This window comes from Protopterus annectens, chromosome 13.part0 (genome assembly GCF_019279795.1).
Source record: "Protopterus annectens isolate FY-2018-M chromosome 13.part0, PAN1.0, whole genome shotgun sequence".
NCBI lineage: Eukaryota > Metazoa > Chordata > Ceratodontiformes > Protopteridae > Protopterus > Protopterus annectens.
This window is the reverse complement of record NC_056747.1, coordinates 724405705-724427971: the sequence shown is the minus strand read 5'-3', so window position 1 is coordinate 724427971 and position 22267 is coordinate 724405705. Positions and strand designations below refer to the sequence as shown.

The 22267-nt window shown below is 41.1% G+C and overlaps 1 protein-coding gene across 2 annotated transcripts in view; it reads right to left on the bottom strand.

Annotated features, from left to right (window-relative positions):
* SGSM2 (small G protein signaling modulator 2) overlaps positions 1-22267 on the bottom strand; it is a 1814022-nt gene that overhangs the window by 158674 nt on the left and 1633081 nt on the right. For both annotated transcript variants that reach the window (XM_044054411.1, XM_044054410.1), the window contains one exon: positions 3056-3184. In XM_044054411.1, coding sequence (XP_043910346.1) covers positions 3056-3184 — 129 coding nt within the window. The remainder of the gene's footprint in view (positions 1-3055; positions 3185-22267) is intronic.

Below are 22267 nucleotides of genomic sequence, written 5' to 3'. Positions count from 1 at the left end.
CACAGTAGACAGCATTAGTACTATGCATACCAAACTATGATACACATCATTAATTATTTGGCCCTGACCTGCCCTGCTTACTTAATATCTAGACTTGAAAGGGGGTGAGACCAAACACATTCTGGCTATTTTGCCAGTTTCTGTACCAATATGCTGCTTAAACATACCTTCATGGTCTGACATAGCACCAGGGAAAGCAAAGGTCTTGCCATACTGAATGAAGTAGGATGAGTTTTACACATCTGCTTTTTATTAGCACTTCAGTAAATGACTAATAAGCAATGCATAACCGAAATTTAAAATTCATAAACTTACCTCAACATAGTCATCATCCATCTATTATCTATCAAAACAATTAAAAACTATTAGGTACATTAAAACCAAACTCATTAGTCCTTGACAACATACGTCTTGTGTATTTTCAACTGTAAGCCAATTCCATTACATATCAAAAACCTATTGAAATACACAGATCCACAAAAAAACCATATGTACCCAATCTATGAAAGCAAGCTTAAACCCATAAAGAAGGTCAAGAAGACAACAGTACTTCAGGTTATAGACCCATAACAATACTGTTCTCGATCTCCATAACAAGTGAAATTTATCTCAGTAAAATAATCTACTACCTCCAGCACAGCATGGTTTTTGACCAGGGCACAGCACTGAGTCAGCTCTTCTGTCTTTTCTAAATACAAATATACTCCCACCTAAAATCATAATCTCCTCATCTTCATTCTTTCTGGATCTTTCTAAAGCTTTCAACACCATACCACATGAACATCTACTCAAAAGACTGCCCAACCTTGGCCCAAGGTTCTTATGCCTAAACTGGCTCACAGGCTATTTTTCCGTCTACAGCAAATCAGTCAAGTGGATAGACACTTTTCTCACCAACTCGATTCCCACTTTTTTTAAATATCTTCATCAATAATCTATACACAACTGATGGCAATTGCAGCATTAAACAATACTCTCATAACTCCATGTTAATTTACTTTACCTCCTCAACTCAAACTTCAAGAAAAAACTCAACTTACCTTCACCAAACTAGAGGAATGGCTCCCAGATTCCCAACTGACATTAAATGTTAAAAACAAAAAACACCGCACAAATCACTATTACCTCTAAGAACAAAAACAACTCTAGAACATGCTCAGCAAACAAACCTTGACTGCCATCTTAACTATGTCATATCTAAGACTTTTGTACAAAATTCATACCCTATCTTACCCCACAATCCGAGAACCAGGCAGATCAAACTCTAATCCTCCCAACTCTCCCATCTTGACTAAGATTCAAAACACTCTTAAACGGACTTAGTAAGTGCTACAACATTTGCACGTATGCAACAAACCTTTCTAGAAGCACATGCCACTGCCATGTACTACAAGCACAATCGAAAGAATTCCACAACTTTCTAGCTTTTCTTCAATTCATAACAGCCTTTACCACACTACACAACCCTTGCAAATTCTGTAAAATCACAAAACTGCTCAGCAACTACACATCATCAAAAGAACTCAAATCCTTATGTCAAAATCAGATTCTCATCACCAGACTGAATAACCATTTTGGTACCTCCTTTTACTTATGCTAGAGAGCTAAACTATGGAATTCAAACCCCCCCCCCCCCCCACACACACACACACACCTAAAGAGAGAAACTCGCCTATCATTCATTCTTCACCAATTAAAACCTCAACTATATACTTCTTGGGCATGTTCTTGTAAAACTTGAACACCAACATATAAACTTTCCTTCAGTATCTTTCTACACCTCTCCACAATGTTCACCCTCTTCTTACTCTTCCATTCACTCCCACCTCTATTGCCTTCTTCAATCTCCTGCTGCTTCCCTGATCTCAAAACTCTTAACACTGTACCTGCATACTCTTGATTTCTTTTTAGTTAAATTCAAGTTTAAACCTACTGTACTAGCATTCATTATTTCAGTTATGATGTATCTTACTGTACCATTTACTTGTACATTACTCTTCCTTCAGCTTTATTGCCTTATGGAGCTTTTCTTCCCAGGACACCACAGAAAAGGGACTTTGAACTCACTCAGACTATCCTGGTCAACAAGTGCAGCTAAATAAAGAAAATAATTAAGAATATTGTGTTAATTAAAATAATGATTATTTAATGGTTCACTCAGTGAAACAATAGCACTATTTTTACTTATTTATACTTTGCTGTCTAGGTTAGTTCCACTAGGCTAGTGCAGAGCCAGATTCAACACTAGTTGACCTACCTGCCTAGGGCTCAATGTTGTCTGCTTTCTGTTATTTCTTAGCAAAAATACAACTCTTTAATTATCTGCCTGGTGGACCTGCTTCACTTTACAAACATAAAAATCTGCTTTCAGCTGCTAGTCAGCAAAAACACAAAACACTTTAAATATCTGCCTAGCTTTTTAAACCGAAACCTCAGCATTAGGATGAAACCTCACATAATGATGTAACATCCAGAACTTGTAAGACGATATGCGATGTCCAGACGTGGGAGATTTAAGCACTACACATACAGGAGAATTTCAGTTTGGAAAATCTCAAAAGAATAAATAAATAAGTTGATGGTTTATGAATCAACAGTAAGATTCTACACATGAATTACATAATCTGTACATGATCATGTCACACTTGTCAGAGAAATAGATTTCAAAAACTATATAGATAAGAAAAGGATTTCAATGCATCTTAGAAGTTCTATCCACATTTTTCTCATTTGATCACCCTTCACACGATTTTGTATGGTTTTACTGATATGCACTTTTTTCAACCTATATGAGCAAGTCAATAGACGACATGTACATTCCTTTGTCTCTGTGAGGCCCCTTACTATCCTCTTCAGTAGTACAGTGGTTTGTTTTACTGATCAGATCCTCATAAGGAATGAACTTGTAATCTTTGGTTCCTAAGCCACTAAGCCACACTAAGACTACTATCCTCACTACAAATAAAGCAAGCCTAACAAATTATCACAAGATATGTGTGTAGCAGCATAGTCAGTTGCATTGTCACATGGTATATTTACTAATACAGCTCCATACCTGATTCATATCCTTTTTTCTCATGCCAAATTTGTAATGACCCAGCAAGAATGGCCAGACCTCTTTTCTAATGTCATGTTGAACTCCTCCATAGTAAACAAGTCTCAACAGCTCCAGTTCTTTGTAGTTCTAGTAAGAGAAAAAAATGCCAGGAAGTGAAATCTTGCAGTCTGTAAATCTTTATGTTAAATCCCTCCAGTCCAATCTTGACATCAGTCTTGTTGTCAGAATCACTTACATTCCATAAGCTTTATAAACGGATTCATTTTGCATTATTCATAAAGTGCAAATAGACATTTAATAACTTCAGGCTGACTGCAGGAAACAATAAGTAGGAAGTTAACTATCAGCCTAGCTGGTTTAAAATAAGCTACTTCATGCTGAGCTGTCAGCAGGTTTATGTTTATGCATCGAACAGTGTGTTCTGTGAACAGCTCTTCATCGACAATAAAACATCAAACATTCATTTTAGCGAACGTGCACATCAGCGAATTTAAACCCATCAAATAGTCATACTCAGCCCATGGAAAGTAAACAGTACGTAGTACATCAGCCCATGGAAAGTAAACAATACATAGTACATCAATACATCAGCCATGTGTGAAGTATACACAATGTATATTGTCTGTTCGCGATGTTGGCCAACTATGACACCATACATCAGATGCATATCCTACATGCAAGGCGTAAGGTACATATGTGTCATACAGACACCTAATCCTCAGAACTGAACTGCCTCAAGAGAACCAGAACATCCCCAGAGAACCAATAAGATGCCCATTCAAGAAGAGGAAAAAAAAAAAAAAGGAGATAAGGATATAAGAGAAACCCCCCTCTGCTAGCAGTAGGGCCGGGTCTATATTAAATCAGCGAATGCTTAAAATCGCGAAGGCTGATTTATTGACCCTTTAAAAGCGAAAGCTGATAATCCTGAAGACAAGGAACAGCGATTTTTTTTCACTGAGCCGTTTTCGGGACTTTGCTATTTCCTCCACTGTGGTGCGATCTCGGAGTTGGTATATTTAAGTAGGGGGTGTGGGGGGGGGCGATGCCCCCACTTTATTTTTTGTTTTGAATTATTTTTTTTGTGGAACAGCACATTTTTTTCCCCTGGGGAAAAAAATCGTTGTTCCGTGTCTTTGAGATTGTTAACTTTCACTTTTAAAGGGTCAATAAATCAGCGTTCGCTATTTTAAGCATTCACTGATTTAATATAGACTCGTAGGGCCACAGAAAATTAAAAAGGGTGCAAGAGGAGGGATGGAATACTGCAACAGTGAGAAAGAGGACATCAACTGTTAAAGTAAGCTCTTATACAACTGTACTATGTCCTTTCTTATCACTGTTGCGGTACTCTAACTTTGGAGAGTACAAAAGCTACTGTAAAGTATGGGAGGAGGAAGGCAGGGAATAGCCTTCCACAAATCCATAAAGGATAGCCCTGACAAATCCTGCCCTTGAAACAACATCCAACTTATAGAGTTTTGTAAAACTGTGAACAGAAGACCAAACTGCATCTTCCCAGGATGGATCTGGTATCCCGACTCTTGGTCCAGAAGAGGCTACTGCTCCAGAATTAACATGAATGAATGAGGAAAGCTGATTGCCATGAAAAGAATAACAAAAGGAAATTGGCCTTAGAGATCCAAGAGATGGTTTGCTTAGACACTGCCAAAACAAATTTCCTGGCATGAAAGGAAACAGATTGTTGCTCATATTTCTTATTTATTTATTATTTTTATTTTACATTTGTTGACCGGGCTAGTCCAGCTGGAGAAATTTCCATTTTCAGTAGAGGCCCGGGGAGAAAAGCTCCACAGAGTGAGATACATTCAGAGATACATTCAGAGATAAATAATAAAATATAGTAACATACAGAGAGATTGTCATACAAAAATGTAATAGCAGTATTCATTATAAAGAAAATCTAAGAGTTAGTAATTGAGTTTGCAAGCAAACATTAAAAATAAAGGATAGCAAACTCTACTATATAAGTAAAAACTACTACAAGAGTTAGTTACTAAAACACTCGATACAATTGAACTCTCAATTAATCCATTGAAAAAGTACTGATAGATTAACATAGAAAGGAGAGAAGGTAAGGAGTATAAGGTAAGAAGAGAGTGAGGGAAAAAAGTGGGAAAAGTAAGAGGCGAGAATAAAAGGAGCAAGTACTGCAGAAAAGCGGGTGGAGAAGTAAAGGGATGAGAAAAGAAAGATGAAAAAGTAGGCAGAGCAGAAAGGAGAAAGAGAGATGGTTTTATTTAGGAAGTAATAGCGATGGACTAATCAGGTTTATTACAGGAGCAAAGCCAGTGATTTTGGAAATGCACTTTAATGTTCTGTTTGAAAAGAGGCAATGAAGTTATCTTTGTTATGCTAGTGGGTAACAAATTCCATTTTGTCCCTATAGCATTGGTAAATAGAGAGTCACCAGCATTGTTGTTTGATTTTGTAGAACTTGTCAGAAGTTTACTGGAAGAGCGGAGACAGTTGAGATTTTTATAAGGGGTTATAAGTTGTGAGAGTATGGGGGTATTTTTAGGTTGGTATAGTATTTTATGGGCAATGCAGAGTTGATGGATTAGAAGATAGTTTCGAAATTCTGGCCATCCTAGAAGTTTTAAGTTGAGGCAGTGATGAGTTTTATAGGGATTACCAGTAGCAAAGCGGGCAATGTTATTATAACAGGTTGCCAGTTTGTTAAGGCTGGTTTTTTTGAGGTTGGTGAAGATAGGTGCAGCATATAAAAGAGTTGAAATAAGATGAGAGTGAGCAATCCGTGTTCTGGTAGATGGTGTAAGAAAAGGTCTGACTCGATATAAGGATCCTATCTTTCTGTTAACTAGTTTTATGGAGTTGTTAATGTGAAGGTCGAAAGAGAGATTATTGTCAATTGTAATACCTAGCAATTTAGTTGAGGTGTCGGGTAAGATAACAGTGGCGCTGTTTGAGGAGATGGAGAAATGTAAGGGGGAGGTTCTAGATGTGGGAGTAAAAAGAAGAAGTTTGGTTTTTTTGGCATTTAGTAAGAGGAAACGGCTAGAGAACCATGTTTCTACTGTACTGAATACTTTTTGGGTGAGAGAGATTAGTTCTGGGGTAGATGGAGCTGAGCAGATGAGTGTCGAATCATCTGCATATTGAATGCAAGTAGCTTGAGGGATTATTGTTTGCAGATCATTGATGAAGAGTGAGAACAGAAGTGGGCCAAGGATAGAGCCCTGAGGAACTCCAATGGAAACAGGCAGGAGAGAAGAGATGTGGTTGTCCCAAAGAACAGCTTGTTTTCTGTTTGTGAGGTAAGATTTAAACCATTTAATGGCTAGGGCATCAAATGAGATGGATTCGAGAGTGTTCAGTAATAATGGGTGGTTTACCATATCGAAAGCTTTGGAGAGGTCAATGAAAAGGGCAGAAGAGAGTAGGTTGTTGTTTCGGTTTTGGTTAATAGTCTCTACAAAAGAAAGTAGGGCAGTGGTAGTACTGTGATGTGGTCTAAAGCCATGTTGGCAGTTTGCTATTATGTTATGTTTTGAGAGATATTGTACAAGTTGATGGTGGATACATTTTTCCATAATTTTGGACAGAGGTGAGAGGAGAGCAATAGGCCTATAGTTGGAGTAGTCAGTTGAGTTTCCACCTTTGTGGAGTGGGATTATATGAGATATCTTCCAGACTTCAGGATGATTCCTTCTCTAATTGTCCTGTTTATAAGAATAGATATAGGATAGGCAACAACCTTAGCAGCCTTTTGAAGAAAAAGGGAAGGGAGTTTATCAGCAGAGAGGGTGCATGGTTTTAGTTTGAGAAGAAGTCTGAGAATATATGATGTGGGGATAGGTTGTAGAGAAAAGTTGAAAGAGGAGTTGGTTAGTTTACTTAGAGGACAGAAGTTGTTGGCATTTAGTTGTTTAGCTAGTGCTTGGATAGTTTCTGTGAAGAATGAGTTAAGGGCATCTGCAGTCTGTTGTGGGGTATCTGGGTCTGCATTTAGTGGGGAAGGTGTTTTGGAAGTTCCTGGTGAGAGGAGTTTATTGATTGAGGACCAGAATAGTTTAGAATTGTTAATGTGGGTTTGTTGTAGTTCAATATAGAATTTCTTTTTATCGGCTAAAACTGCTTTTTTAGTTAGATTTCTATGCTGTCTGAAGAGTAGGAGATCTGTATTATTTCTGTGGGATCTCCAACTAGCCCAGACTTTATTCCTAGCGATAATAAGTTTTTTGGTTTCATGGGAGAGCCAAGGGGCAGTATTGGATTTCATTCTAATAGTACGTTCTGGTGCATGTGTGTCAAGAATGGATAAAAATATTTTGTTAAAATGTAGTACTGCATTTTCAAGAGGGAGTGTTTTTAAGGGGTTCCAGTTACATGCACTGAGTTCAGCTTGAAATAGGTCAGGATTAAAATGTTTGATGGACGTATTTTTCTAGTAATGTGGGATTTGGACAGTCAGTTTTTCTCTTGTTATAAAAGTTAAGGAATGGTCACTAACATCGTCTGGCAAGGTTCCTACTTTATAATTAGTTTTTAGTCTGTTTATAAGTATCCAGTCTAATATGCTTTCTCTCTTGGTATGTTTATTGAGCCTAGTAGTCAAATTAATGGTTTGGGTGAAACCGTGAAGGTTAATATGGGATGAAGGATTATCTGCATTAATGCTATTCCAGTCTATGTTCAGGTCTCCTAGAATGATGGTTTCCTGTGGATAGGTAGCTGATATGCAACTAAGATACTCTTCAAGTATTGGTATATTGTTACCAGGGGGCAGGTACGTACAGATGATATGTATGGATTTTTTGGAATTTAATTGGAGTTTGATAATGATGGATTCTATTTTGCTATTTTGAGATGATAGGGGTGGAAGGCTAGTGATATTAAGATGGTTTTTGTCTTATTCAAGTAATACCTGAGCCGTCTGTGTAAATCCAGGGTGTGTAGTACCTTCTCACTAGCAGATTGTGGGGATGAAAAAAGGGGGGGAAGTTGAATAGCCTGATTCAAGGGCATTAAAGAAAGATTAGTATGAACAGCCATCCTGTTCTTATGAAAAATCAAAAACAGGAACTGCCATGAAGGCTTGGAGTTCAGAAACTCACTTGGCAGACGTAAGAGCCACCAACAATAGAGTCGTCCAAGTACAATATTACAGGGAAGAAAAGGCAGGCCTTAAAAGGGGACTAAGTCAATTTTCAAGAACAAAATTGGGGTCCAAAGGAGGAGGAATAGGTTTTCTTGGGAGGCTGACATGAAAGACACCTTTTAGGAATTGGTTGACCTCAAAACTAGAAGCAAAGGTTGGACTCAAAGGCAAACGGGCAAAAACGGTTGACAAACAAGCTTTAACAAAGGAATATGCTAAATCAGTATTGAGCAACTCACACAAATAAGAAAGAACTATAGTGACAACCAAAGAAAAAGGATCCTGGTCATGCTTGAGGCACCAAACAGAAAAAGTCTTCAATTTTGGCACATAAGATTTTCTAGTAGTGGGTATTCTGGCCTCCTGTAAAACCTGAAGCACTTTCTCATAAAACTGGTACTTTAAACGAATGAAAACCCTATCACTCAAAGAGTCAGTTAAAGTATAGATACATGAGGGTGAATGAGAGACCCTTGTCTTGTGTGAGAGGATCCATCCTGTAAGGTAACTTGCAATGATCACCCCTGGCCAGATAAAAGAGAAGGGGGAATCAGTGCTGCTGGGCCAAAAGAGAGTTATCAGCAAGATTTTGGGTGTACCTCCCATGATCTTGTGCAAGACCTTGGGAAGTAGAGGAAGATGAAAATAGGCATTAGAAAAAAAATCACCCTGTAGGAAAAAAACATGGTGTCCACTTTCCAAGCCACTGAACCTGGAAGTCTTGAACAGAAATGCAGAAGTTGTCTGTTCAGAGTGGAGGCAAAAAAATCTACTCGAGGAGTACCCCATTGACATACAATATCCAGAAAAACATCTGTGAAGCATTCATTTGTGAGCAAGTGTCCTGGACCTGCTCAGACTGCCACTAGATTGTGCTGTGAAGGGATATAAACTACCTGAAGAAGCAAGTGATGGCAGACTGCAAATTCTCAAGCCTGAACAGCTAGCCTGCAAAGAAGGTAAGACTTTGTGTACCCTCCACCACTACATCAATGTGGTACTGCCTGTAAAAACCTTTAGAGGACCTGTAACCCAATGGGGTAAAAGGCTTGAAGAGCTAGGATTAGAGCCATCATCTTCTTGATATTGATATGGTCTGACAACTGTTAATGGGACCAATATTGTTGTAGGAAGTGATTTAGCCTTTGATCAGAAGCATCCATGTACATCTCTTGAGTAGGAAGACTAACTGAAAAGGCAGAACTAGATTTAGGGAGATCTGCTGAATCCACCAGCAGAGTTCAAGTTTGAGACAGGGTAAAAGAGGTACTGGAAACTCTGGGGGTGGCAGTGCTGGAGCCAAACAGCCTTGAGATACCATTGAAATTTCCTCATGTGGAGTTTGGCAAAAGGAACCATGGGAATGGTGAATGCCATGAACCTCAAAGCTTGGAGAAATGCCCTTGTAGGAAGAACTGGAAGAAGAAGAAGAGGAGACTAAAAATAACAAAGCGAGGACATTGATAGGTGGAACAGAAGCCAACATTGGGATGGTTTGCATCCTGCAACCCAAAAACACTTGGACTAACAGGGAGTCAACAATGACTTTTTGAGACTGAGGGTGAATCTCACACTGTGCAGGAGAAGCACAGAAAAGTGTAGACTCTGAAGCAGGAACTGCTGTGAGGAAGCTTGAATAAGAAGGTCATCCAGATAAAGGAAAATTTAAAATCTCTTAAGTCTGCAAAAAGCTACTACAGGGGCCAGACATTTAGTAAATACTATTGGAGCTGTTGAAGCTGTAGAAAGACCAAAATGCAAAGCAGAGAACTGATAATGAGAGGAAAACAGATGAACATAAACATTTCCTGAAGATACGGTGATTAGGGATATGGAGGTAAGTATCCTTCAAATCCAGTAAGACCAGAAAAGCCTAGGGAAGTAAAAGTGGGGAAAAGAGTCTGAAGAGACAACATCCTGAAGGAAGAGACATTGAGAAAGGTTCTGATATAGGACAGGTCTAGAATCAGCCTCCATAACCCCTTTCCTGGGAACCAGAAATGAATAAAAGAATATAAACCTGTTCCCTGTTGAGACAATGGAATAGGTTGTATATCTCCAATCTACTAGATCCTGCAAGACCACAGGAAAGTACAGTTTTGTACCTACCATAAATGTAGATGTTTGAGTGTCTTCACTGCTGCAGTCATGACACTTGGGTTATCATGCCATAAGGCGGGCCCGCAGTCGGCCTGAGTTCCAAAGTCTTGGTCTGGCATTGGTTGCTGTTGCCTCTTCCCTGATGTCAGTGTGCCAGGGGTATATAAGAAGCAGCTGACACCATTTTCTTCAGTTTTTCTTGCCCCAGATGTCAGGTGCCCCCAGAAATGGTAGGCAATACATATTGCTAATAAAACAATACATATTGCTAATAAAACATACAAAAAAGGTAAAAATAAAACCTTCATTAACCAGCAAATACACCACATAGGTAGTACAGGTTAGTCCCAGATAAGAAAGAGGGGCTGGCGGGTGGGTAACCTGGATTGCAGCAGTGAAGACACTCAAACATCTACATTTATGGTAGGTACAAAACTGTACTATGTTCATCATGTTTCACTGCTGCAGTCATTACACTTGGGTAGAATCACAAAGCTGAGTTTGGGTGGCTGGCTTTATAGAGGATTTGGTGTGACTGAGGCCCTGCAGCACTGCAGTGGCAAAGCCAGCTCTGGATCTAGAATAAAGAGGCAAATGGTAATGCTTGGTAAAGGTGTGCACTGAACTCCAAGTTGCAGCTTCCAAGATATCCTTGGTAGGTACTCCTCTAAGGTAGGCAGTTGAAGTGGCAGTTGCCCTGGTGGAATGTAGTCTAATGTTACTAGGTACAGGCTTCCCATGCTGCGTGTAGCAGAGCCGGATACAGTGTCCTATCCACTTTGAGATGGTCTGCTTTGAAATAGCCTTTCCCTGTGATCCTGCAGCATATGATACAAACAATTGTTCAGATTTTCGGAAAGCTTTTGTTTTGTCCAAGTAGAAGCGCAATTGCCTGTGTATGTCCAAGGAATGTAAAAGTCTCTCCCCTTTATTTTGGGGATTTGGATAAAATGTTGCCAAGTGAATAGATTGGTTAAGAGCCACACTGGAAACCACCTTAGGCATAAAGATAGGGTTTGTTCTTAAAGAAACCCTGTCTTGGTGGAAAATGATAAAAGGCTCCACTGCCATTAGTGCCTGCTGAGGTTATTGCCAGAAGCAGAGCAGTTTTCCATGATATATATTTTAACTCTGCTGAATTGGCTGGTTCAAAAGGAGGCAAAGTGAGCTTTTCCAAAATGAAATTGAGGTCCCAAGTTGGTGTTGGTGTTCTCCGGGGCGGTCTAATGTTTTTAGCCCCTCTGAAGTACTACTTTAGCAAAGGGTGAGAAAAAATAGGAGGATCTGTGTTGTAATGAGCCGAGATGGCAGAAGCGTGAATCTTAATGGATGAGAAGGATAGTCCTTTGTCCAGCATCTCAGTCAAGTATTGTAGTATCTGAGGAATGTTAGGGACCAGAGGATCAAGGTTTTGAGCCTGGTTCCAGGCACATAATCTCTTCCACTTTTCTGAATAAGATTTCCTGGTGCTAGGCCTCCTGGCCTCCAAAATGACATCCATAACAGCTTTAGAGAGAGAAGTTGTCTGTTTGGCTAATGAATCTACCATACAGCCAGGTTAAGGTTTTGAGCTGACTGTGCAGTATCTGATTGTTTTGCTGAGTCAGAAGGTGTGGAATTTGAGGCAAAATCCAAGGTGGGTCTTGAGCTAAGTTCTTTAAGATTGGGTACCAATGTTGGCGTGGCCAGACTGGAGCAATCAGAATCATCTGTGGTTTGTCTTGTCTGGCTTTTAGGAGTACCTTTGACAGGAGAGGCAGTGGTGGGAAGGCATAAACGCTTAGGCTTTTCCAGCTGAACGAAAGAGAATCCACTTTCCATGCTTGTGTGTAATAAGTCCTTGTGCAGAATTTTTGTAGTTGGCAATTCAGTGGGAAGGCAAAGAGATCTATGTCCGGGCACCCTCATTTTTGCATTATCATGCTGAAAACTTGTGGATTTAATTTCCACTCGTGAGGATCCATGATGTTTCTGCTTAGGTCGTCTGCCAGAGTATTTATCTTTCCTGGCAGGAACTGTGCTTGCAGATGAACTTGATAAGCTATAGCTGTGTTCCACAAGGTCATGGCTTGCCTGCATAGGGGGTAAGAATGAATGCCCCCTTGCTTGTTTATGTACCACATCACTGTGGTGTTGTCTGTCCTTAATAATAATTTTCCTGGATGCAGAAGGTCCTTGAAAGCTGTTAGGGCATTTTGTACAGCCAACATCTCTTTTTGATTGATGTGAAGAGGCATTTGTTCTGTGGTCCATTTGCCCTGAATACATTTTCCTGCCATGTGTACTCCCCAGGCGTAATCCGAGGCATCTGTTGTTATAGTCTGCCTGGCTGTGGGAAGAGTGAAAGGCTGACCCTTGTTGAGGTGACATGCCTGTGCCCACCATCGAAACTCCTGTTGTAGGCAGGGAATTAGAGGTATTACAGTCTCCAAGCTGCGAGAATGTTCAGACCAAACACTTTTTAGGTACCCTTGTAATTTCCTCATATGCAGTCTTGCATATGGAATTAGTAGTATGCAGGATGCCATGAATCCCTAGGCCTGCAGAATTTTTCTTGCAGGGAGTTGGGACTTTGTTGCCATAAATTGAAAATACTGACACAGTTGTCCTTGTTTGTCTGGCGTGAGATAAGCCATCTGGCCTGTTGTATTTAAGCTGGCACCCAGGAATATTATCTCTTGTGAGGGCACTAGTTTTGATTTCTTTTCGTTTACTGTCTACCCTAGGCAACTTAATCTTTTTACGAACACCAGATGCTGTAGAAGAATGTCCTTGCTCTCTGCTTGAATCAGGCAGTCATCCAGATATGGATATATTTGAATTCCTTTTTGTCTGCAAAATGCAATTACTGGTGCCAGGCACTTGGTAAATACCCTGGGCACAGTAGATAAGCCAAAGGGCAGTGCAGAGAATTGGTAGTGCATTGAACCAGCTATGAATCTGAGGTATCTTCTGCAATTTTGTCTGATAGGGACATGCAGGTATGCCTCTTTGAGGTCCAAAGTAACAAGCCAAGCTTTCTTGCCCAACATTGGAAGGAGCTGTTGTAGTGTCAGCATTTTGAATTTCGGAACATCCAGGTAAGTATTTAGAGTGGAAAGGTCCAGAATGGGTCTCCAGGCTTTGTCCTTTCTGGGTACTAGGAACAGTCTTGAGTAAAGTCCTTGACCTTTTTCCTGCTGTGGTACTTTCTGAATAGCTCTCATGTCCATGAGAGCTGTTATTTGTTTTTGTGCCTCTGCCCATTGATTTTGTGGCAGGTCTGGCATTCCTTTTAGCCTTGGTAAAGTGTGAAAGTGGAACCTGTAACCTTGAGACACAATATTCAGCACCCATTTTGTCTTGGGTGATTGCTTGCCAGTTTTGAGAAAAAAGTGCTAGCTTCCCCCCCAAGGGAGCTGCTAAAAGGTAAGAGTCTGGCATTGGAAGGGGGAAGTCATTGGGACTGTTTCCTGTAAGGTTGTGACTTATCCTCACCTTGTTTTGGATTTGAAACACCCCACTGTCGTGGTCTGTAAGAACCTTGTGGCTGAGATCTGCCGCTTGGGCGTCTGTACCTGCCTCTTTGTGGCCTGTCTGACACTGGAAAGGACCAATTCTTTGTAGGCCAATTTCTGCTAAAACGTGGTGGCTGTACCTGTAAGAAATCCTTCCTGTTTGCATAGATTTTGCCTTATCTTCCATTTTGTTTAATACCTCTTCTGCCTTAATACCAAATAAATTATCTTGCTGCAAAGGAGCATCCAATAATTTTGCCTTAACATGATCGTGGGTAAACTTTGTTCTTTTAACCAAGCATGCCTTCGAATCACAGATCCTGTAACTGCTGCTCTACAAGAAGCTTCTAATGAATCAAAACCACATTGCAAAGTATGCTTTCCCACTTGTTCAGCTGCATGCAATAAATCCTGCATTTGTACTCATTTTCTGTTTTAATTGAGACAGTAAGTATTGTTGATACTTAAGCATGTGAAACTGGCAATTTAGAGCCCTCACTGCTAAAGTTGCAGAGGTGTAAACTTTCTTTCCCCATCTGTCTAATGCTCTAGAGTCCCTATCCGAGGGAACTGGATTCTTAGCCGTGGAAGCCTTAACCCCCTTTGGGACCTTGGGAAATAGTTTCTGGGTCTGGGTCAGCAACAGGGTTTTTATAAAGAAATTTGTGAGAGTCAGGGACTCTGTAGTATCTGTCTGGCTTGACAGGAGCTGGGGGTAAAGAATCAGGGTTTAAACTAGATTCAGAGAACACATCATCCACAATGTCCATCACTGGCGGAATAGCAAGAGGCCTGTGCTGAGGCAGCAAAAGAAAGCCTCTTAGCCTTTTCTTGGATTCTGAGTAATCCTGGCCCTCCCAATGGAAATGCTCCCGCATGGTATGTAAAGTTTCCCCAAACGAGTAATCCTCAGGAGGAGAGGCTGAAGGAATTGATACTTCAGCATCAGAATCCTCATAGGGGGGTAAAGAATATCCCTTGTCTGAAGAGGAATCAGAATATATTGAAACCTGGTCAGAGGAATCATAGTTTGTATCCTGCCTAGGCCTTTTATCAGGAGGGGGATGGGAACCCCTGATCAGAGTAATCAAGTCTTCAGCCATCTTGAGCATCTGTTTTTTAGGCATGGAGGGCTGTCCAGGTGAATGTTGTACTTGTTTCTTTGTCTTTAGTGTAGGCTTAGTCTTGGCTGTAGCTGCAATGGAAAGTGGTGTAGGCCTGAAAACACCCTCAGAAACCGGTGCCTGCTCCGCGGCTCCAGACCCATCTGAAGGGTTAATCTCCATTGGTCCAACACCTTGAGGCTCTAGAGGCCTAGGCACCTCCACGTGGGAGTCGGTCACGGCCTGTGGTTCTGAGGTAGCGGGTGTTAGGGGCTGCGAAAGCACCTTACTAAAAACCAGCGAACCGGTGACTGGCCTAAAAGAGGCTTCGTCAGTTTGGGGCCTCGGATGCCTTTCCTCATCTTTATCTTTGTGCTTTTTGTGCATTCCGGTTGTCGGTTGTTCCGACGGCATTGTATAGTTAAACCTTCACCCAAAGTAATGGCGAGCAAAATCAAATAGACGTTTAATAGTGCGTTTGTTAAATCTAGCACAAAACCGACAACTAGTGACGTCGTGATCTGGGCCTAGGCATGGAATACAGTAAGAATGAAAATCCTTATGAGGTATTTGCTTCCCACAAGAAATACAATTAACTTTTTCTGACATTGGTCTGAGGCAAGAAAAAATTTCCCCAACGGGGTACTTAGCTTTATTGAAGACTTCGGTTCTGAAATAGAATGTGAAATCAAGAGTTGGCCGACTGGCACTTGCGAACTGCTTTTGCTTCGGGCACCGTGCGGCAAGAAAGACTGAAGAAAATGGTGTCGACTGCTTCTTATATACCCCTGGTGCACTGATGTCAGGGAAGAGGCAACAGCAACAGACGCCGGACCAAAACTTTGGAACTCAGGCCAACTGTGGGCCCGCCTGACGGCAGGATAACCCAAGTGTAATGACTGCAGCAGTGAAACACGATGAACATCATGAGGGAGCTGGCAAGTAGGAGGCTAAGGAATGCCATAAAATGGAGGAGTGACTTCCAATACATAAAATAACCGTGTTGGATAATGTAGAGGATCACAGGTGTCTGTATTTATCTGTTGCCAAACAGGAAGAGAAAGGGTTAGCCTGAGGGACAGAGGAATCTGGCCGAAGAAGAGGGGAGGCTGGATGTCAGAAAAAGCCAGATTTATCAGGAAAAGTAGGTTTTTAACCTGTAGCATTCTGAGTGGATTTATCTGGGAAAATCAGCTTAGAAACTCTCTTACTTTTAGCAGACTGTCTAGGCTGCCTACTGACAAAAGAAGATTTCAAAGAATAGTTCCTGCATAACTTACTTACAGTTGAAACAAAAATTGTTTGAGGTCCTGCATAACCTTACCCATATTGTGCAGTGTTTTAAACAATTCTGCAGCAGCAGTGCCAAAAAGATTCCGGTTGTCTAAAGGAAGAGTCCAAAAATGTGACCTTAATGTCCTCTGGTAAAGCCTACAAGCACAACCAGGAGAATATCTCTTCGTAACAGAACCAAATGCAGTTGCCCTAAAAGAGACATCAGCTGCATCACAGCTGAGCTGCATTTAATGAAATGGCAAGATATATGAGAGAGAGAAGTCATCTTACTGTTCGTCCCTGGCATCTCAGTCGATTTACCACCCCAAGCTGGACAGAAGAGCCAGGGCATATCTAGTCATGTGGGTCTGACAACTGATGGTCATAAAAAGCCAAAGTAGCAGAAGTATATATTTTTCCCACATCTTTCCATAGCATGGATGTCCTTGTCAGAAGGCAGAAGCTTGGAAGAGGAAAGCAGTTTGGATGGCTTATCTGTGGACATGGAAACCACAGAAGGAGGACTTTTACGCAGAAATTTATGAACTTCAGGCACTTTATTAAATCTGGCTGGCTTCTTAGGGACCAGAGGATGAGAATCTGGAGCCTGAAAAGCTTCTGTAAAATGTCGAACAGGGCAGTTGAAATAGGAGAGGCTGCAGAATGTCTGAGTGAGTCTGTCCGTTTGCAACAGTTCATAACACCTCTTTTGGACCTCTAAGACTTGGGAACAATCCCACTTAAAGTGTTCCATCATACGGACTACTGTATCCCAAAGGAAAATTCTACAAAACAAGAGTCAGGAAACAATCTTCTTCATCAGACCCCCAAAACCAAAGGAGACTGTATTTGTGAGGAATACACTAAGGATTCTTCACCAACTCCTCATCAGAAGACTCAGAATCCCAGGGTCTCTTAGACTGGGTAAATAACCAGGGAGCAGCATCAGCAGGATAGACAATTCCTGAAGGGGGGGTTCAGAGCCATGAGGGCATTAAATAGCCCCCCCCAAAGGAATTGTCTGTCCTGATGCTGCTCCCTGGTTAGTTACCCAGGGAGCAGCATCAGCAGGACAGACAATTCCTGAGGGGGGTTCAGAGCCATGAGGGCATTAAATAGCCCTTTAGTAAAATCCTGCCACTCATTGTGAGGATCTTTACCCACAGTAGCTACATGTTTGGTTTTCTGTTTCTTTTGTTAAAGAACATCTGCTTGGACAAACTTAGGAGGGTCAGATGCCTGAATTCAATGACAGTACCAGGTGCCTCTTCCTCAACTAAAATTTGGAGAATCTCCCTAGGCCATTCAGATATAATCAGCTGTGGTTCCCCCTCTACATCTGTACCACATGCATGCCAGCCTCAGCGGACATGCGAGTAGGCAGCTCTGGGTCAGCCTCCAACTGGGATGCAGGAGAGGGAACTGGCATTAACATCAGACAGTCCTTTGGTTCTTCCTCTAACCTGAGGGAGATGTCCATTGGAGGCTGGGCAACAGTAGATTCAGTACATGCTTTTTTAGTTTTTTTTTCTTAAGAGGCAGCTGAATTTCCAGGCAAATGGATTTGGCTGTGGTACCCTGGATCAATAATTTCAGACACTGGTTTTCCAGATAAATAGAAAGGGAAGACAAATGGCTACAGTGTGTCTTGGGGACAAATGCTAACAGATATCACACTGAATATTGTTGTGCATAGCACCTAAACAAAAAAGGCACTTCTGGCTGTCTGTCTTTATAAGGAATCTGCCTCCCATGCTCTTATTTCCCCTGAATGATATGGAAACAAACTAAAAAGAGGAAAAAGGAAAGGAAGGGACCCCAATGGGGCACTTCTCTATAGAAGGCTTGGTAGATGAACCAGCTTGGTGAATGCATATAGACCAGATTCAGAAGTGGCATTTGGACTGGGGGCAAGAAGTTCTGAAGATTAGGCATCTATATGCCACATATGTACCTTATGCATTGCATGTAAGACATACATCTGCTGTACGATGTCAAGAAGGTGCAAAGGCTTTGGTATGCTGACCAGACGTTAAGCTATCCTTGGCAGGATATTCCAAGTTAAAGAACACTGTTAACAGTGGTAATGAAATATATCCATTATTCATGACTAAATTGAGCAACAGTGCATGAATGGTGCCACGCCAATATAATATAGGAATTTTTCAAGCAAAATTTCCCCCTCTCCCCATTCCTCCCTGGCCCTGCATAGCCCTCTGGCTGTCTCCTGCATAACCACTGAATCCCCATCTGCTCTTCCCAAGCTGTCCCTGACATACCCTTATTGCCATGTGGTTCCTCCAACTTTCTGAGGAGTTCATCTTGCTGTGCAAGTTTGTAATGCCTGGGGAATAAGGGATCCCAAAAGTAGTTTTCAGACTTGGTGCCTGAAACCTTAATTAACATGGTAGCTGTTAAGATGGGCGTGCAATAAGGAGTGGTTTCAGTATGTGCCCAGCCACAGCCCTTAGAGTAGCCTTCATCCTAGCTACATACACACGCACACGCACACACACACACACACACACACACACACACACACACACACACACACACACACACACACACACCTGGCTATTACTCTCACTTTGAACTCTGGTTTCCATCAGGTCTCACACAGATTCTGCTCTGTATGCTCCTTGCCTCCCCAGGCTAGGCACTGCCACCTTCACTGCCTGTACTGGGAAGCACTAATCAAAGTCAGGTCACCTGGATCGTAGTCAGGACTTTATCTCCTGTGCACTGGTGCTGTGCAAGCATGGCTGGTTTGGTAGTTTACTTACAATGATATTTCAGAAACAGCCCTCATATAAGGGATGCAAGAGATGACTACTGGCACCTTCCCCTTCCCTGTTTCTGTACTGTACAGTTAAACCATACTGAATGACTGAATCCAGCAGAAATGCAATATCAGCTGAGAGATTGCTTCTGAGATGACAAATTCTTAGCAGGATCAATATCATCAAACTTCTCCCTACCAGGATTAACCCAGCTCGGCGACCTCCTGTAGTATTAAATAACTCAAGTGCATAAACAAGTTGAGAATCAGCAGGATTAATGAAATCAGATGGCTAAGAGATCTTGGGGGATGCAGAAGAATTAAAACAGACAAATCAGAGATGGAAGCACAACTGTTAATGAAATCAGGCATAAAGTCGATAGGCAGAAGAAAGACTAATTATGTCAAAAGGATAGCAGAGATGGAGAAAGAAGGATTAATAAAGTGAGGTTGCTCCTGACTGATCAGTTCTGTTACAGGCCAGAAAAGTTTTAATGGCAGAAGTTCCATTCACTGCTAATTCCTGTGTCTCCAGTGAACCCATTTGCATCTTTTCTCTTAATTCCCTTACTTTCAAGGGTGGGCCTGGCAGAATCCTGCAGGTGGATCCTCACTCTCCAAAGACAGAATGATTTTGTGGTCTGCCTCCCCAAAGATTACCTGACTCCCTAACCTACCTTTCTGCTGTCTAGATGTAGTGGCTGAATGCTGCTGTTATCCTGTAGGGGGGGTTTCCTCTCCAGGAATAAAATTACATCTTGCCTTCATATCTGAGATGGCCAGTCCTTCCCACCGGAGAGAGGTCAGAAGAGATGGGCAAGCATCACATGTGCAACTTGAGGCAGGGATTCTTTGTAATGCAGGGAAGAGGAATTCTTATGTAGACACAGCAGGTATGACATCACAAACATCTTAATCTAAGACACCAAATCTCTCAGGCCCTGCAAGTACCACAGGAAAGGTAGCCTGCCAGCAGTTAGGGAACACTGATCTAGCAGCATGCTGTCAGCAGAAACCCTAATTCCTCTCCCCAGGATAGGTGAGCCATTGTAAGCCACTCATTCTCTCCCCCACCCCCCACCACTTCCTCAGCCATTAATAGAGCTCTGAATCACGGGGCTGTAAGCAGGGCTTCATAACTCTATGAGCTCTGTACCATGATTTTGTTTTTAAATACAATTTGCAACAGGTATGAATTTTAAAGGGATTACAACAGTCAGTCTTATCGTCTGGATTTTTAATCCTATCTACTTTTATTCAGCTATCATTCACTAAGTCCAGGCAGTGATGTATAACCTTCTGTCTTTAGATTAAAATAAACTCAATAAATATACAACAGCAATTACATTCAGGTTAGGGTATCAATGAAGAATGTAATCCTCCCAGACAATGAAAATGCCTTGAACTGAGTATTTCAGTTTTAAACTTGGGCAAAGAATGGCTCATGGTCGTTTATTAAATGCAGTGCACATATGTCATATTTAGCAGCAGATTCATCTTGTACAGCACTGTTAGAGCTCAAGAATGGAACAGGACATAATTTATAGTTCACACATGCACTACTGTCAAGTGGATGAAGTACACTAGACACAGTATGTGTTTTTGGACCCAACCAGGGACTGTTACAATACACTGAACAGAACACATGAAGCAAAATGATCACATATGTACTACAAGGTAGTATGACAGTTTAAATATGCAGGCATTTTATAAAATAGCATATATGAATGAAATAGCAACATATTTCAAATCATACAGCCAGTAAATAAGCAAAACAGTGTACATAAAGATAACTAAAACTTAGTAAAATGGAACTCATCCCTCTTCTAGAAGAGTTAATATAATTTCATTCTGAAAACCTGACCTCCTTTCCAAACACTATATTCTTTATGCAGTTCAGTTTCACTCTTCTAATATTGTCCCAAACATTGCTGTCACTTTTCTCGTCACAGATTTAGAGACCTATTTCCAGCTCCGGTGAGAACAAGCCAGCAATTCCAAGTCCCAAAGGCAACATCTCAAGTTACTGAGTCAAAACTGATAATTTTCCTCCAAGAGGTTGCCCAACTCTCTTGGTTATCATGCTATCTTTATATCACTCATGTGCACAGGCTAAAGGCTTACTGGCAAAGAATCATGGAACCTTACTTCTTGGACAGTCTTTACTAAAATATATCACTGACTCCTGCTCACTACAACGGGAAAGGAATGGATGTTTGTGACTGAGTATATGCCTACCACGCATACGCAGCCCCTAAAATTGCACAACTGCTATCACCTAATCTCTCCAACTTTTGAGATTTGTCATACATTAGCAATTAATGTGCAACTGGAATGGGTGGCTCCACAATGGGGCATGTGCCCCTGCAGTGAAACACTGTGTCCCTGTGAGTGCCCCATGGCTGATGTCAGAGGTGGGCTCTACCATTCAGCCAGTGTACTTTTCTATTTTACCGTGCTATAACAGTCATGGCTGTAGCAACAAAGTCTCTTTGAAGCTCTATGATTTGTTGTCTAAATCACAGTGGGTGGGACCAAACAGGAAGTCTGGAAACTCTGAATGATAAAATGTAATAGTACTAAGAGCACTTCGTGTATTTGTTAGGTGGCACCATGATGAATGGTCCATTCTGTAGCAGGTATTTTTTTTTTACCCTGGCAGGCAACCAGATATATTCCTAACTGTTCCTGATTTTACCTCATATGTTTGACCTTTCCCTCATAAAATGTTTGATTTATGGTAAATTACTGAGGATTACAGTCAGTCAGGAATGAAAGACTTTAGAGTCTTGTGCTTCTTATTGTTCTGAAAATGAAAGTTAATGCAAAACATGTTGTTCTAGTAACTTCTGAAGTAATATAGAGTAATATTTAAAAATTATCCCTGATTTTCTTATGTTTGGCTTACTCCTTGATTCTGAAGCAAAGAAGATATGATAGATATTCACAGGTCTCAGCTATCCCATTTCCCCAAATTTTTGGTCTGTTCCTCATAAATCTTGTGGTTTTCTGGTAAATCATTGGAAGTTGCAGTCACAAAAACGATGACAGACATTTGAGTTTCAGACTTCATATTTTTTTTGGAAAATACATGGTAATGCAGAAACTGCTATTCTTTATAAGGTACAAGAATGCAATGTTACTGTGTGGTTCTTCTTATTTTATTTTGTTTTATAAGAGGCTTACATCCAAGATGTACACAAAGTAGTTATAGTGATGGGTTGTCTGCGGAATAAAATGACGTCTGTTTGCTCACCGTTCTGGGTTTGCAGGACTAATGTGATTTGTGTGAAACAACTTGGAGTACTAGAA